Raw genomic sequence first — 18264 nt, 5'->3', positions numbered from 1 at the left:
CACCTCCTCCCTCACCCCCATCCCAGGCCCCAGGATGACCTTCCATATCAAACAGATGTTCACCTGCATATCTGCCAATGTGCTATATTGTATCCATTGCACCCGGTGTGGCTTCCTCTACATTGGGGAAACCAACCGGAGGCTTGGGGACCGCTTTGCAGAACACCTCTGCTCGGTTCGCAACAAACAACTGCACCTCCCAGTCGTGAACCATTTCAACTCCCCCTCCCATTCCTCAGACGACATGACCATCATGGGCCTCCTGCAGTGCCACAATGATGCCATCCGAAGGTTGCAGGAACAGCAACCCATATTCCGCTTGGGAACCCTGCAGCCCAATGGGATCAATGTGGACTTCACCAGCTTCAAAATCTCCCCTTCCCCCACCGCATCCCAAAACCAGCCCAGTTCTTCCTCTCCCCCCACTGCATCACAAAACCAGCCCAGCTCGACCCCTCCCCCCACTGCATCCCAAAACCAGCCCAGCCTGTCTCTGCTTCCCTAAACTGTTCTTCTTCTCACCCATCCCTTCCTCCCACCTCAAGCCGCATCTCCATCTCCTACCTACTAACCTCATCCCGCCTCCTTGACCTGTCCGTCTTCCCTGGACTGACCTATCCCCTCCCTACCTCCCCACCTATACTCTCCTCTCTACCTATCTTGTTTTCTCTCCATCTTCGGTCCGCCTCCCCCTCTCTCCCTATTTATTCTAGAACCCTCACCCCATCCCCCTCTCTGATGAAGGGTCTAGGCCCAAAACATCAGCTTTTGTGTTCCTGAGAGCGAACAAGGGAGTCACGGAGAGAGTGGTCTCTCCGGAAAGCAGACAGGGATGGGGATGGAAAAATGTCTTGGGTGGTGGGGTCGGATTGTAGATGGCGGAAGTGTCGGAGGATGATGCGTTGTATCCGGAGGTTGGTGGGGTGGTGTGTGAGAACGAGGGGGATCCTCTTTGGGCGGTTGTGGCGGGGGCGGGGTGTGAGGGATGTGTTGCGGGAAATGCGGGAGACGCAGTCAAGGGCGTTCTCAACCACTGTGGGGGGAAAGTTGCGGTGAGGGATTTGGAGGGATTTCTCTTCATCTTTGGTCCGCCTCCCCCTCTCTCCCTATTTATTCCAGAACCCTCACCCCATCCCCTTCTCTGATAAAGGGTCTAGGCCCGAAACGTCAGCTTTTGTGCTCCTGAGGTGCTGCTGGGCCTGCATTGTTCATCCAGCCTCACATTTTATTATCTAATATTTTGAGCACTGCTGGGCAGTCTGTCAAAGCAACAATGAATCAGTCCACCGACCCCATGGACAGCTACAAGACATGTATTCTGTATTTGTGTGTAAAGGTTTAATTATTTCTTACTTTTGGGAACCATAAGACAATACAATCATCGAATGACTGGCTAGATCAAAAAATTAGATGTCTTCTTGTCAGAGCCCCTCACATGACCATCTAGATTAACTTTTTAACTTCTATACGCTGTATTGGACTTTATGTAAACTGTCAAGATTAAATTCGCACTTTAAACCAAAATATTTGGGTGTTACTATCATGCAGAAGGCAGAAGTGGGACATAAAGTTGAGGAATCACCGAAACTTCAGAGACTGTGTGAGTGAATTTTCCAATTGTATATCAATTGCTAAGAATTCTCAGTTATCATTAGATGCCTTTTCCTTTTGCTTGATGCAATGCAAGCTGCATTCTCCTGATTGCACTTCCTGGTAAATACACGTGTATTCAATGAAATTAGTTAAAAGAACTTTGAATGGTAAAAAGCTTAAAGAAAGACACTGCTAGATTGATTCTTTTGGCAGTGATTTTTTGATGCTTGCACTTTGGGTACAGCTTTCTGCTAAGAGTATTAGATCAGTAAATCTGTCTTTTGATAACTAATTATACATAACTCCTTTGAAAATTAATACTTTCGGTGATGAGCTCTTAGTAGGCTTTGTTAGAACCTCTCTTCCCCTATATCAACATGTTTAATTTTTTTTCAATTTAGAACACTAAAAAATAATTAGATTCTGTGTTGTAGCCTCAGACTGGAAATATATATTCTGCTAATTGTTCATGGAAGATCAACTGCTACAAGTAACTGCAGCTATCTGTGTCACACAAAGTGCATCCATTAGGCATTACTGTTTAAGGAACTTTGCACAAGAGGTTCAAATGAGGATACCTGTATTTTGCCAAGGACTCCTGTGCTGTCCATTCTGCTTGCCACATTAACACTATTACCCCAGATATCATACTGTGGTTTCTGAGCTCCAATCACTCCAGCAATAACAGGGCCATGGTTAATACCTGCCAGAATATTAAACAATTACTTTACATGTAATGTTATGAAAGACAGTTTCTCTATAACTCTTATCTTTGCCACTAATGTACAACTACGGGTAAGTGCACAACAAAAAGTTTTACCCTAAATCTCTCATTCCCCAGACTGTCAGAGACCATTAGAAGAATATTGATATTTCCACATACTGACCTCTGTAGGAACTGCTTGGCAAGTTTCAATTTCTGATGGGCAATTTGCCTGTCTCCCAAGATACTACACAAGAGGCATGATATATCATGAGTAGAGTTGGAGATGTGAAACAATTGCAATTTACCTGAATGCAGAGAATTCCAATTTACCTGAAAGGTTACCTATGCAGTGTTAGACAGCAAAAAAAAATTCCTGGCTACTTCCAGAGCTAACACCCCAATCACACACAATAACCACCCAACTACCCCGCTGATGCCCTAATTACACCCCTGGCCCTTCAGCAACCTCCAAACATGCAGATTAATTACTGACTATACCCCATCAACCACGTGACTTACCAAATATATATCTTAAACCCAACTAATACAGCTCCTTCCAGCCACTTCACCCATGTACTTACTGATGGTGGTGTGGGGGGTGGGGCTGTGTGGTTTTCCAGAGGAGTGTGTCATGTCCTGAAGTCAGTTCTTGGTTTAGTAATGTCAGATCTCTGGGGGAGCATTGAGTCCTGGACAGAAAGTGTTGGGTCGCAGGGTAGGAGTGTGCGGTTGTTGGACTGTTGGAGCAGGGCACTGTCAGCTCCTTGATGGATGCCAATTGCCAGTGCAGGAGCAGGAATGTTGGGTTCCTGGGTTGGTTTTGGCTCATGGGCTCCAAGGTAGGAAATACAGAGTCCAGAGGTGTAAGTGGTCTGGGGTTGCTGTAGTAAGAGGTTAACTATGGGGTCAGTGGTTAGCACTGCAGCCTCACAGTGCCAGGGACCCAGGTTCAATTCCAGCCTCGGGCAATTGTCTGTGTGGAGTTTGCACATTCTCCCCGTGTCTGCGTGGGTTTCCTCCGGATGCTCCGGTTTCCTCCCACAGTCCAAAGATGTGCAGGCTAGGTGGATTGGCCATGCTAAATTGCCTGTAGTGTTCAGGGGTGTGTGGGTTATAGGGGGATGGGTCTGGGTGGGATGCTCCAAGGGGCAGTGTGGACTTGTTGGGCCGAAGGGTCTGTTCCCACACTGTAGGGAATCTAATCTCTAATCTCAGCTGAATATTCAGGAGTCAGATTGAGTATTTTACTTAATGTCATTATAACCATTCAAAGTCTTCCATTTTTTTGGACAACTTTGGAGGGTTCCAGGCGTAGAGGAATTGCCCAGAGCAACATTCAACTTTTTGGCTATTCCTTTGGAGCTTGCTACAATGGAGATTCCTCAGGGTCCTCATGCACAACTCGCACCCACACTGGAATAATGACTATCCCGCCACCAGAAAATTTTCCCCAATATTTTGTTTATCTGTATATCAGCAGTATACTTGAGGCTTACTTCTAATGAAAACTTTGTTCTGTACCAATTAAAACTAGGTGTCAGAAGCACTGGCACTACAACTGGAGTCAGTGCTTATCTACAAATCCAGAATGAAGAATTCCTTCAATGTTCATAAACATTTATTTATTTGTTTTTAAAATCCAGCTTTATTTTCTATCCGCAAGGAATATGGGAACTGGTGGGTCACTTAATGCCATTTTTGCTTTACTAAATATGTTAGACATCATATTAGGTACTACAGATAGTCATGTTCTGTTGATTCAGATATCTTTAAGTTTGTTAAGACCACATTTTTATTATTTATTTATGAGTGAACAATATCACTGACTTACACACATACCATAGGTGTTGTGCTTACCGTCTTTATGCTTCATACACAACACGGACTCTATTATACAGCATGTGTGTCCGAAGGCAAGGCAGGTACCTTTAAGCTAGAACATCACACATCATGATGTCATTGTAGCTAAACGTACAAGTCGATTTGACCCGTAGTCTATATCATTGTGCAACATCGCCAATTCTGCATCATTGTAAAAAAGTAGTGGTCTCAAGTTTATACAGCTTAATTCCCTTCATGCAGGTTAAATATAGCTTAAAAGCATTGAAGAAGTACTTAGTACACGTAGTTTCACCACCAGATCATGAGAGCAGGAAATGTAAACATACATACCAATACGCAACTTAAAGTCGTTGAAAGAATGCTTGTTGATCACATCAAGTTTTATCATGAGTGCGAATGCAAATTCCAACATGGTTCCAATGTGTGTGTACTGTCTATCCGCTTCCTGCAAATCAAGGGGAATTTAGATATTAGAAACATAAATGGATATTAACAGTAATAACTCAATTCCTAGATTACAAATAAAAGGTGGATTCAAAAGTATTTAGAACTTGTTTGTAGAACTCAGTAAAAAGAAAATTGTGGATGTAAATTACAAACGCTCAAAATTCTGTTAAACCATGTACAGAACATATGTGTCAATACTCATGCTAATGACTAGTTCTAGTGATGAACTAGATGGAGCGGTAATATATAACAAATTGTTTTTCAAAGTTCAGCGATCTACATAAATTTCAAACCTGATTTTAAATATTTCAAACGCTACTTTGGTTCAAATAATTTGCATTATTTGTCATTTGAGATTAAGAATTTTTAAAAATATATGATCAGTTAAATATTAAGAAATTATATTTTTATATTGTTGGTGCACTGATGCTGTGGCTAACTGTCCACAGTTCAAAATTATACAATGATCCTCATTTTTGTTTTGCCTGTTAAATCTTGTGTGATGTGTGTGCTGTTTTTCTGCCTCTTGTATCAATTTATGAGCTTTCCTGAAAATGTCAATTATAAAATTACCAGTTGATTGGATAAATTAGAAGTGTGCTGATGCATATTAATTTGCATTATTTTGCCTACTTGTTCTTTCTGGCCTAATAAAATTACTCTGATAGATTTAGTTAGAAATCATTTAATTGCGAGATTAATATCTGCCAGTGTTTAGTGATCAGATTTTTTTTAGGAAGGAGAAGATACTAACTGTTTTATTACTTGTCCATGTGATGAGGGCAGTTGACAGTGAGGTCAGTATTAACTGCCCAAAAGGCTGTTGTGAATCAACCAAATAGCAGTGGGGCTGAGTCACATGTAGACCAGATCAGGTAGGATAGAAGATATAAGGACATTAGCGAACCAGAGGGGTTCCTATGACAATCAGCAGTGGTTACTTGGTCACCATTAGGCCTGCTTTTCATTTCAGATTTTTACTGAATTCAAAATTCACTGTCTGGTATGGTGGGATTTGAACCCTTACTCCTAGAACATTAGCCCGGATGTCTGGATTACTGATCCTGTGATATTACCATGTCACTACTACTACCTTGTCCTTTACAACATTAAATGAAATCACAAATCTACTGGTATGATTTTTGATGAAGGAAATCAAAATGCAAAAGGAAGCTTTCATTTATTAACACAATTGTTAAAGAAAAACATTAGCTTATGTTCAAATATCTTCAGTTTTGGAACTAACTTAGATTTTGTTTTGGCTTAAAATTCACTACTGGAATCCTCATAACCCTGCAATCCTTGGTCTATCAATACCCAGCACAACTGACATAAACATGGATGCCATCTGCTACATTTTTAATGATTCTGATCAGAGGCCCATGAGATGGCAGCTGTCTCAAATCCTGCAACATTAAAAGCGTGCATGGCCACAACAGGTCACCTGACTCCAGGCAGGCGAATGTGATGAGAATTGCATGAAGGTAGGAATAATAAACCATCCACTTATAGAAACAGATTAATCTCATCTTGGAAAGTAGCCAGTTCTTGTGAGGAAAAAGGTTATTAAAAGAGTACCAATTTGAATTAGATTGGAAGCAAAGAATGGTGCAGTTCAATGATGGAGAGACAGGGACAGATGTGTTAACTTGAATAGGGTTGGAGAATACATGCCTGGCTTACAAGGAAGGACTGAGTACTACACTGAAATGAGGTGAGGAGCACTGCCAGGTTAAACCAAAGACAGCAAGACAATAAAATGAACTTGAATTGTTTGAAGAATAAACAATTAATCAGCTTTTCCTTGCATCATTCCAAAAGGTGTGTGTCGCTGGACTTCTTCCTGGTTCCCTGATTTTGTTACGAAAGAGACTAAATTTCCTGAGTCATGCCTAATCAATAATTTTCGTAGAAATGTAGAAACTAGGAGCAAGAGTAGGCCATTTGAGCCTGCTCCCTTATTCAACATGATTATGGCTGTTTCTCCATTTCAATGCTATATTCCCACATTCTCTTCATAACATTGGGTGCCTTTAAAATCTTTAGAAAACTATCTGTTTCTTGAATACATTCAGTAACTTAGCCTTCATAGCCTTCTGTCATATAGAGTTTCAAAGGTTTACTACCCTTTGAGTGAAGACGCGTTTTCTCATCTCATGCCTAAATGGCCTTCAGTGGTTCCAGCCAGACAAAACATCTTCCTTGCATCCAGTCTGTCCAGCTGTTAGAACTTTATGTTTCAGTTCGATCCCCTCTTGTTCATGTATACGCTAACGAATACAGGCCCAGTTGAATCAATCTCTGCTCATAGGACAGTCCTGTCATCCCTGATATCTGCTTACTGAACTTCCATTGAACTTCTTGTTTGGCAAATGTATTTTTTCTTAGACAGGGAGATCAAAACTGCATGCAGTACACCAATTATCCGACTGCAAGGGATTTACATTCGAATGTGTTAATCTTTTTCTGCTCACATATTTATTCAAACATTTACAGTAAATTTCTATATTCTCTGTAATTCACCATCCATACTCTGTTTTCTTGATCAAACTTGTTGTCCTCTTTGCTGAATTTTAAAAAGCTACCAATTCTTGCTCTTCCTGGCAATTTTATAGGTCTTCTCTTTGGATGTAATACTACTATTAATTTATTTTGTAAGTCATGGTTGAGTCATCTTTCCTCTTTTATTTGTGTGCCAGACAGGTATAATTAATTGTAATTGATGCACATATTCTTTAAATGCTAACCATTGCATATTCATCATCACCCATTCAATGAGGTTACCCAATCCTCAAGTACAAGAATGGGAATATCTTACTCCAATTGCGCAGGGCCTCGGTAGAATACTGTATGCAGTTTCAGTCTCCTTTACTGAGGAAAGATGTTCTGGCTATGGAGGAAGTGCAATGAAGTTTTATCAGACTGATTCCTGGGACGGCAGAACTGATGTATGAAAAAAAACAGATTTGTCAGGAATATATTGGCTCGAGTTTAGATGAATGAGTGGGGATCTCATAGAACCCTATAAAATTCTAACAGGGTCAGACAGGATAAATATAGGAAGAATGTTTCTGATGACCAGAGAGTCCAGAACCAGGGGTCACAAGCTAAGGGCATGGAGTAGGCCATTAGGACCAAAATGAGAAGTTTCTTCAACTACAGAAAGGTGAACCTGTGGAATACTCTGCCAGAGAAAACTGTTGAAGCCAAAACATTGAATATTTTCAAGAAGTTAGAAACATTTCTTGGGGATAAAGGGATCAAGATGTATGGGACAAATGCAGGAACAGGGTATGGAGTTAGATGATCAGCCATGATTATATTGAATGTTGGACCAGGCTTAAAAGACTGAATGGCCTATTCTGCTTCTATTTTCTACATTTCTACCTTTGCAAAAGGAAGAGAAATGAGCAAAAAGCAGACAGAATTATTCCAAATACTGGAAAATCAAAAGACTTTGAATGTGGATAAGTTGCTCAAAGTCATGGAGCAGAAATGAGGATTGCTGTCCACCGCCAAGATCATTATTGATCTTTGAGCCAGTGCTCCAAGTTACCTGGGTTTGGTGGCAATGAAACAGTAAGGCAGAAAAATAGAATAGAATAGAACTCACTCAACCTTACCGTTTATCATTTTAAATGTTATGGATTTGAGGTGGCAGCAGGTGTTGTGGTTGGAGATGGGGAATTGCATCTCAGGGGGTAGAAAATTAGGCTGTGGTGGGGGAATAGGAACCTCAGAGTGGGAACTCTAAGGGCTGGTCAGGGAAATTGATGGTTTAAAGTTAGGGGTGGGCTACCATGTGCTTTGTGATGGGACAAATTTGAGGAGCAAAGGGAGATTGGAGGTCTGGTGGTGGGGTATGAGGCATTAGAGAAAGACAGGACTCATGAGAGCCTTGGAGAGAAGCTCATGAGTGGAGCCATGGCCAATGAGGCAGGCTTGAATCCAGGAAGCAGCAATTAAAGACACTCAACTCCTAGATATGCTGAGTCCTCACCTTGAAAAAGCTACAGGATTTTCAGATGCTCTGAAAACATAGCTGATAGTTAAATTCCAAAAGTAGAATGGCAATGAAGGTTTCAGGTTCATTATGATATTTAAGTACTAACCCATCTACTTCAAGTAGTTTGGTTGACTACCCATGTCCTGGCCTCAGTTAAATCCAGAAATCTTTTGGCTGGAGATAAGATTGAATTGAGAAACAGATTTCACAGACTTTCACTCCCAGACAACCCAAACTCACTTGTTTTTTTCTCAGGTCTCAATTTCTTCGCCCATTTGTCAACTTTTTTGTAAAGATATTTATTAGCATTTCTTATTTTTGTCTAGGTTAGCAATTATGTGTGTTACGCTGTCTCAACTAAACAAGACTATTCATTTTGATGTAATTCACATGGTGGGTAAACAAATGATTTCACTTATATATCAACAGCCACTCTAGAGAAAATAATCTGCATTCATTTTAGTGTCTATGCAGACACATCTTTGAAAAGGGAAATGTCAAGTAGCTTTTATCGATGGAGAGCTCGCTTTGGGGAAGATTACAGCAGATTGCATCACTAGTAATATTGTGGAGATACACTAAACAATGAAGAGGGTGAATAGACTCTTTACATTATTTGAATTCTAAAAATCTACAGTAAGTAATTTTAATTGGCTGCTATCATTAACACATGAACCATTTTCATAATTATAATTTTAATTAGCAATTCAAATTGATGCTGCAATTACCAAATTAAACTCATCTGCAGATCCTAATAAAGCGCTTTCATTTTGAAGTTGAGGTGCTAAAACATGTTAATCATTTTTGAAAGTGAGCCTTGGTATATCAATTCCAGCGTAACCATGGCAATATGTTTAATAACTAGACAGACCATTACAGTTTTTTCTCCTTCATGGAAGTTTCTGCTGTAAATTATAAAGAGGAGCATAATCGCTAAAGATGTTGTATGTTTCAGTTAAAAAAATATTTGGATGGTTTAAAAAAACTTTACAAGGCAATCATTTCAAGAGCAAACAAAAATTGCTGCAGAGATGCAACATGTCTGGCAAAATCTGAGAGAGAAACAGGGTAAATGTTTTGAGTCAACTGATCTTCCTCAGTATACTTCAGGACTGTGATAAAACACCTGTAATAAATCTGAAATCAAAATAGAGTATATATATGTTGGATTTAACTGAATTAATCTGAATGGATTGCTCTCACGAAGAACAATCTTCCTTCAATTAACTCATTTATACTTCTCACTGCCTCGGGAAAGTGAAGCCAATATAATCAAAGACGCTTTCCACCCCGGTTATACTCTCTTACAATCTCTTCCATTGGGCAGAGGAATTAAAAGTTTTCAAAATACATACCAACAGATTTAAGAACAGCTTCTTTTCCGCTGTTACCATATTTATGAACAGACCTCATATATTAGAGCCGATCCTTCTCTGCAGCTGTGAAACTATGTTCTGCATTCTGTTCTATTAACCTGATGTACTTACATAAGGTATGATTTGTCTGGGTAGCAAGCAAAACACTAGTTTTCACTGTATTTTGGTATATATCACAATAATAAATCAAATCAAATAAAATCTCTAAGTAATTATTTGGTTGTATAGATGAGGGGACAAGAAATCAAGCATGTGATAAACTGACTTGATAAAAATGGACACCGAGTTATACAGTATGAGAAAAGGGTGCTGGTTGGCTGAGCTTGGCATTGAACAGCTAATTGTCAATCTTAACTCTCAGCCAGGCAGATAGATTCAAGTCAGTGTCCTACATGCTGACCCTGATAAGTGCAAGACAAGAAGTTTTGATATGTTGTCCCCATGTAGCAATGTTTAAGTTCCTTTCTTTCAACAGTACCAGTGCTTTTAGTTAATTCTTTATTCAAAAAACATATGTTTCTGTCAAGAGGATCAATAGCAGCATAGGAACAAGACTAGGCCATTCAGCCCCTCAAACCTGTTCACCATCCAATAAGATCATAGCTGATCTGTGGTCTAATTCCATATACCTATCTTTGGCCCATATCACTTTAAAAGCTTTGCTTAACAAAAAATCATCTGTCTCAGAGTTAAAATTAAGAACTGATCCTGCATTCATTGCCATATGTGGAAGGGAGTTTCAAATATCTACCACCCTTTATATGTAGAAATGCTTCATAACATTGCTCCTGAATGGTCTGGCCCAAATTCTCAGGCTAAGCCCCCTAGTGCTAGATTCCTCAACAAGTAGAAATAATTTATCCTTGTATACTCTGTCTTTTACTGTTAATATCTTGAAGGCTTCGTTTGGATCACCACTTAATCATCAGAATTCTGGAGAAAACGGATCTAATTTGTATAATCTGTCCTCGTAACTTAACCGCTGAAGTCTACATGTTATTCTTGTAAACCTACATTATACTCACTCCAAGGTCAATATATCCTTCCCAAGGTGTGGTGCCCAGATCTGCCCAAGTGGGGTCTAATGAGGCCTTTGTATAACTGCAGCACAACTTGTGCATACTAGTACTCCAGTCCCCGAAATATAAAGACCAACATTTCATCAGCTTTCTTGATTATTTTCTATAATGGGTTTGTGACATTTTAAAGATCTATCCACCTGAACCCACAAGTCCCTTTGGACATTCATGGTGTTTAACTTCATACCATCTAGAATGTATCCTGGTCTATCATTTTTCAGTACAAAATGGATTATCTTATACTTGCTTACACTGAATTCCATCTGCCACAGTTTTGCCCATTCATTTAGTCTACTCACTTGTTCCCTTTGTAATTCTATGCTATCATTTAAACTGTCAACAAATGCAATCTAACTTTGCATCATCAGCAAGTTTGGATATGTGACCTTCGATATCATTTATCCAAGTTGTTAATAAATAATGTGAATAATTCAAACCCCAGCACAGATCTTTATGCGACAACACTGGCCACATTCTGCCAACTTGAGCACCTACCCGTCATCCCTACTTTCTGTGGCCGGCCACTCGAAAAAATCCCCAGCAATATCAGTAATTTGCCTTCAGTTCCCAGTCCCTTTCCAGAGACTCCATGCTTTTCAAAGAGCAGGGCTCCCAGCAGAAACAGTTGCCCTGCAGGTCCAAGCTACTGTTGGAAGGGTTAATGTTTTGATTAGTGGGACCTGTCTGGTTTGTGCCAGCCAGTGGAAATTAATTCTTCTACCTCCCTGCAAGGGCTTCTTATCATTGTAACCACAGCAGTGGCTACCTTTATCTGTAGTGCTGCAGAGGCTGCTGTGTTGCCTCAGCTCTGATACGGCTGGCTGGCTTGATGGCGGACTTTTAATTGTCTACTGTCAAGAAGAATGCCCCCTGACCTCCTCAATGATTTGTCTAATTGCTCTTGTGGGCTCAGAACTCCCATTTAGTATTATGTCAGGGCTTAATTCATGCTGGGAAAATCATGACCATAGACTTTACAATTAAAGTCATTCACACAAAAGAATCATAGAATCCCCACAGTGAGGAAAGAGGCCATTTGGTCCAATGAGTCTGCAGCAACCCTCTGAAAATCTTCCATCCACATCCAGTCCACAACCCTACCTGCATAATAAAGCATCAACTATGGCTAATCCATTTAGTCTGCAAATCCCTGGTCATTATGGAGTAATTTAGCATGGCCAATCCACCTAAACTGCACATCTTTGGACTATGGGAGGAAACCACTACACCTGATGGAAACCCACACAGACAAAGAGAGAACATGCAAACTCTACAGAGACAGTCACCTAAGGCTGGAATTGAGCCTGGTCCCTGCCGCTGTGAGGCAACAGTGCTAACCAAAAGCCACCATATCACCCTAGGTAATAGAAATCTGAAACTCTTTCCAGAAAACAGCTGTAGAAACAAGAAAAATTAGTTTTCATGACTAAAAGAGAGTTTTGTTATGTTAAGTTTTCATAAGATATAGAACAATGGCAGGATAATAAATTTGAGGAACAGTTCAAGTCCAATCAACAGTGTTTGGGTCAATAGGTTTAATGACCTTTTCTTCTTCCCAACCAATCTTTGATCCGAATTGTACAGTGAGTACGTATCATCCCCTGCATGGATAAATGTGAAATTATTCCTTTCCCTAAGGGGAACTTCTTTAGGTGATCCTTCATCAGAAAAGGGAGATGGGGAGAGGGTTCTGAAATAAAAAGGGTCTAGGCCTGAAACGTCAGCTTTTGTGCTTCTAAGATGCTGCTTGGCCTGCTGTGTTCATCCAGCTCCACACTTTGATATCTCGGATCCTCCAGCATCTGCAGCTCCCATTACCTCTGATCGCAATTTTAACCTCATTGCGAAGCCTCTTCCAGGGATGCCTAACCTGAAGAAGTTACCCTCCTCCCTCCAGACAAACCTCAGGGGATCTCTCTTCCACTGCAACTCTCTCCTCTCCACCTATCTTCTCTTCTATCCATCTTCGGTCCGCCTCCCCCTCTCTCCCTATTTATTTCAGAACCCTCTCCCCATCCCCCTTTTCTGATGAAGGGTCTAGGCCCGAAACATCAGCTTTTGTGCTCCTAAAATGCTGCTTGGCCCGCTGTGTTCTTCCAGCTCCACACTTTGTTGTCTCACATAGTTGTATGGTGTCTGCTTGTACCACAGGAAATATGACTCCTAGATGTTTTATATGTTTCCACTGGAAATTGTCTTACTCTCCATGATATTGCTACTCATACCGATTTCACGCCATCTCTTTTGCGAAAGTTTGTATCTAAAATTATAGCATGCCTTTGTAAATTTAGAATTGGTTACTGACTGGTAGTGAAAATGTGCCATTGAAAATTAATTTTATGGAAAGAGAACAGGATATATCTTACCTGGCTGAACTCCTGAACTGTGGCAGCACTTAACCCTGTTGCTGCCATATATGTGCTCCCAATAGTTTTGATCTTTTCTACTCCACTGAATTTAGGTTTGGACAATAGCTGTCGGAAAATAAAAATATAATTTATGTGGGATTTTAAACGTAAATCAGGTAATTACATTTCAAATAACAGTGACGTGTATGCATGTGTATGTTATATGTAAGGGTGAATGTGCTATGATTGTTTTAACATAATATGAAAGCAACAGATTTTTTCGACGTTGTCATAAATAAGCCACAAACAAGCAAGATTGCGTACATCAAAATATTCAATTGAATTCTAGACCAATATATTCCAAAAATGCAGAAATAAGCAATGATGCAATTGACTGTTTAGAAAAATATAACAATATTCAACTGATGTTTCAAGTCAAAGCAGGAATGTACTGAATTAGGGTGAGAGGGCCGTTCTTCAAGGTATTCTGAAAGTCAACCTGTGGAGTGATTGAATGGTTTGGGAAAAGCGAATTGAATATTACCCAATATACAATCCAAAGCATTTGAATATTAATGCATATCATAACTAGCAGAAATAAAATCCATATGGAAAAGCAAAACTGATTGTCAACAACAGTGTGTGATGGATGTCTCATAGACAAAATTGCAGAGTATCAAATGGTCAAAAGCATGTCTTTGGCCCATTAAGTCCACTCCTACTCCCTGCAAGAGCTATTTAGTCCCATTCCTCTGCTGTTCGCTATAGCATTTCTTTTCCTTCTTTGTGCTTTTCCAATTCCCTTTTGAAAGCCATGATCGTATTAGCCTTCACTGAACTCAGCAGTGCATCTCAGATCCTAACTACTCATTGTGTAGAAAGCACGGTGGCTCAGTAGTTAGCACTGCAGCCTCACAGCACCAGGGACCCGGGTTCAATTCCAGCCTCTGGCAACTGTCTGTGTGGAGTTTGCACATTCTCCCCGTGTCTGCGTGGGTTTCCTCCGGGTGCTCCGGTTTCCTCCCACAGTCCAAAGATGTGCAGGCTAGGTGGATCAGCCATGCTAAATTGCCTGTAGTGCTCAGGGGTGTGTGGGTTATAGGGGGATGGGTCTGGGTGGGATGCTTCAAGGGGCAGTGTGGACTTGTTGGGCCGAAGGGCCTGTTTCCACACTGTAGGGAATATAATCTAACTTTTCTGCTGTTACCTTTGATTCTTCAATCACTTTAAATTGAACACATCCAGGTCTCAGTCTTTCTACAGGTTGTATAATATTGTTCAGTCTAAACTCAGTCTCATGTCATTGAACTCTTCCTACAAATCTTCTCTCAATCTTCCCTTCTTAATGGAGAACAGCCCTGGTCTCTCCAAACACTCTATCTGATCTAGTCGCTCAATCCTGAAACCATTTTTGCAAATCTTTTCTGCATTTTCTGCAAAGACTTTGAATCGTTAAAATATTGGCGGCCAGAATTAGATACAAAGTTGAAGTGTTTACTGCAATAGAAATGAGATATAAGAGCAGAGAAATTTTACTGCTGTTCTACAGGAGTGCGATCACATCTGGAATACTCTGTATCATTTTTGTTTCCTTGTTTGCAAAGGATATAATTATAATAAAAGTAGTTCGCAGAATGTTCACCAACAGTTAATTGCTAAGCTTTGTTTAAATGTTAAACCAAGTAGGTTGACCCTGATTCGTCATTACATTGCTCCGAGAAATAAACTTGAGAATGATTACTGTCTATTTTGTTCAGTTGAAACAGCTACGATGTTTGTACGTGTTCTTTCTAACTTTGCAGTTCTTTGTATATGTTCTTTTTTTCAGTTATCATCAAATTGGTGCATTCTCCACTTCTTACTGAAACATGTAAGATCCTGACGAGACTTGACAGAATGGATTCCGAAAGGATGCTTCTCATGTTGGAGAGACCAGGACGAAGGCCCACAGTGTTAGAACAATAAGTCTCACTCTTAAGATGGAAATAAGGAATGTATTTTCTTTCATAGGTTCATTAGTCAATGAACAGCAAAGACTGCTGAATTTTCAAGGCAGCGTTATATTTTTGATGGACAAGGCAGTCAAGGATTATAGGGATCAGTCAGGAAACTGGAGTTGAGGCCAGAACCAGATCAGTCATGATCTTACTGAATTGAAGAGAACGCTCCAAGTATCGAATGGTTTTCTCCTTCTCACTATGTTCTAATATAGTCTTTAATTGATATTATCGCTCCCTTTTCTTCCTACCAAAATGTATCACTTCTCATTGCTTTGAACTGAATTTAATCTGTCTACGAGCGTCAGATCCTCTGCAGAATATTGTACTGCTACTCCATGACAGCAAGGATCCTGGTATGAGATGGCAATGATTTTTTTGGCCACTGAAACACTTGTCTATTCCCCTCAAGATAGAAATCCCTATTTCTTTTCCAATCTTCTGCACAAATTCTTCAACAGCTGGGCCTTGAATGGGCTTGGCTACACTGCCCAGAGGAACCATCACTGAAATGAGCTTTCTGAACTGAATACCAATTAGAGAATAAGATGCACCTACGGGATTCCTGCGATACTTTCCTGCTCTTCCTTGACTTTCTGGCCAATATCCATTCCCTCGCCAATGGCACAGCCTTAAACTGTTGGGCGATCAATTACTCTAAAATACTATGCACACAGTTCAGCCTCAACACTTGAGTGTGTTCAGCTGTTGCTCAAAGAACCAAAACTGGTATCTCAAGTTTGTCCAGCTGATAATGTTCAAAATACTGAAAACATCCCAGAGTTCACATTAAAGGATCTGTATTCCACAGTGTCCTGTCTCACTTTTATTTATTCAATTGTGGAGGTCAGCACACACGGTGGTAATGGGCTAGCAGCAATTGTTGTAGATTAAGATACAGCTGCAATTTTGGATAAATTGATGTTTATGGATGATGGGAGGTTGACCAAGAAAACTTTGGAATTGTTGAGTTTGGAGGCATCAAAGGCATGGATTCATGATTGGCTATGATTAAGTAGGGAAAGAAATGGTGATTTTGCAAAAGACTTTTGTGATGGAGGGGAAGTAGTGTTAGAAGCAGTTTGAGTGAGAAAGAAGACTGTGATTGTGAAAGTCAGCTTAAACCTGAGAAAGCAGCAGGAAATCTGGACGGAATCAGTGACAAGTATACAGAATGCAGCAGATTTAAAAGTGGTGCTGTTGCTCTTCGCAATATTTAGCTGAAGAAAATTGTGACACTTTCATGTCTAGATGTTGTGAAGATTGTTTGACAGATCATACAACAGAAAGAGTGAGCGAAAAGCAGATCTTCAAAGTGACACCACATGTTCAAATGATGCCATTGAGGAGCAGCATGTAAACAATGAATAGGTGGGCTCCAAGGATGGAGTTCCCAGTGTGAAGTAGTGGGGAGAAAAATCATTATTCATGATATTCTGGAAATAACTGGATCAGAAAAAGTTCAACCAAGTGAGCACTGTCCTAATTATTGGATAAAGGAAGAGAATCTTTAGGGAAGCAAAACATTTAAAAAAGTTAAAGATTTTAGAAACATCAAGATGCGAGAGGAAATTGCACTTTGGTCAGTCGTAAAGGATGTCACTGTTTCAGTGCTTTGGTAGTGGTGGAAATATGATTGTGTAGAAACTAACAATGAATCGTGCAAATGATAAGTATGGATTTCAGAGGCAACATTTTTTTGGACTTCAGAAATCCAAGAGAAAATGAAGTGGCTGCCTGAAGAATTGAAGACTTCAAGATAAGATTCTTGAGGAGGGGTAATTGTTTTAACAGAACGTGGGATAGTACTGAGGAGATGGAAGTATTTGTAATAGGTGCTAGCATGGGGACCTGCAAAGGAATGTGGTTGATCAGGAAATTAGTGTAGAAAGTTATTCTTCACACTCTCATGATGCAATGTTAACTAACATTCTTAACATAATTATACATGAATCATGATAGAAAAGGTCTTGTTTCTGCAGTCTTACAAATACAGGCTTCAGTTTAATATGATCTGACATCACTACAATATAGTTTCTTCTCTTCATGCTCACAAAGTAATTGTGGAATAAAGATATAGCTGATCCTTTACTCTATGCTTAGTGTAAATCAGGAACAGGGAACAGAAGTTGGGACTCATAAACAAGATAAGCTTGAATGGGACATGAGAGGATACAAGTGACAAGCTAGAGAAAGGCATATTTCAGGCCTCGGACTTAGGGAGCTTGGGTAGGTGCGGTGGATAGGAAAGAAGTCTTTCGGACATCTTATCACACTGCCCACCACCATAACTCCTCTGCCTCAATCCACCACATTTACCTACAGCTGGTAGGAGCCATGACTAAAATTATCAAGCGAGCAGAGAAAGACAAATCTCAATCAAGACCGCAGTTCATCTTATTGCCTGCATTTTGTATGAGTTGTCCCTGTCTTTCAATCCAGTATGAATGAAATTGTGGATACTACTGTCAGCCAAAACTTTAAATCTTTAACATTATCATTGACCACATTATCATCATCCAGTGCTTCTCTTCTAATGTCCAGGTGATTGGGACTGTTTTCACAGAATGTGGATGTCACTGGCTACGTTGGCATTTATTGCCCTTCTCTAATTACCCAGAGGGTAGTTAAGTGTCAACCACATTGCTAGAGTCACATATGGTCCAGACCAGGGGAGGACAGTAGTTTTCTTCCCTCAAGGACACAAGGAAAACAGATGAGCTTTTCAGACAACTGACCTGGTTTCGTGATTATTATTGAATTCAAATTCTACCATCTGCCGTGGTACATTTTAAACCCAGTTCCCAGAACGTTGTCTGGGTCGCTGACTCAATAGTCAAGCAATGATTCCAATAGACTATTGCTTTCCC

The 18264-nt window shown here is 40.2% G+C and overlaps 1 protein-coding gene across 3 annotated transcripts in view; it reads right to left on the bottom strand.

Annotated features, from left to right (window-relative positions):
* Positions 1–18264, bottom strand: part of LOC125448020 (adenylate cyclase type 2-like) — a 591455-nt gene that overhangs the window by 4615 nt on the left and 568576 nt on the right. For all 3 annotated transcript variants that reach the window (XM_059653944.1, XM_059653945.1, XM_059653950.1), the window contains 3 exons: positions 13416–13523; positions 4472–4586; positions 2172–2296 (listed from right to left, as the gene is read on the bottom strand). In XM_059653944.1, the coding sequence (XP_059509927.1) occupies positions 2172–2296; positions 4472–4586; positions 13416–13523 (348 nt within the window). The remainder of the gene's footprint in view (positions 1–2171; positions 2297–4471; positions 4587–13415; positions 13524–18264) is intronic.

The sequence above is a fragment of the Stegostoma tigrinum genome, chromosome 2 (assembly GCF_030684315.1).
Source record: "Stegostoma tigrinum isolate sSteTig4 chromosome 2, sSteTig4.hap1, whole genome shotgun sequence".
NCBI lineage: Eukaryota > Metazoa > Chordata > Chondrichthyes > Orectolobiformes > Stegostomatidae > Stegostoma > Stegostoma tigrinum.
This window is presented reverse-complemented; position numbering and strand designations above follow the sequence as displayed.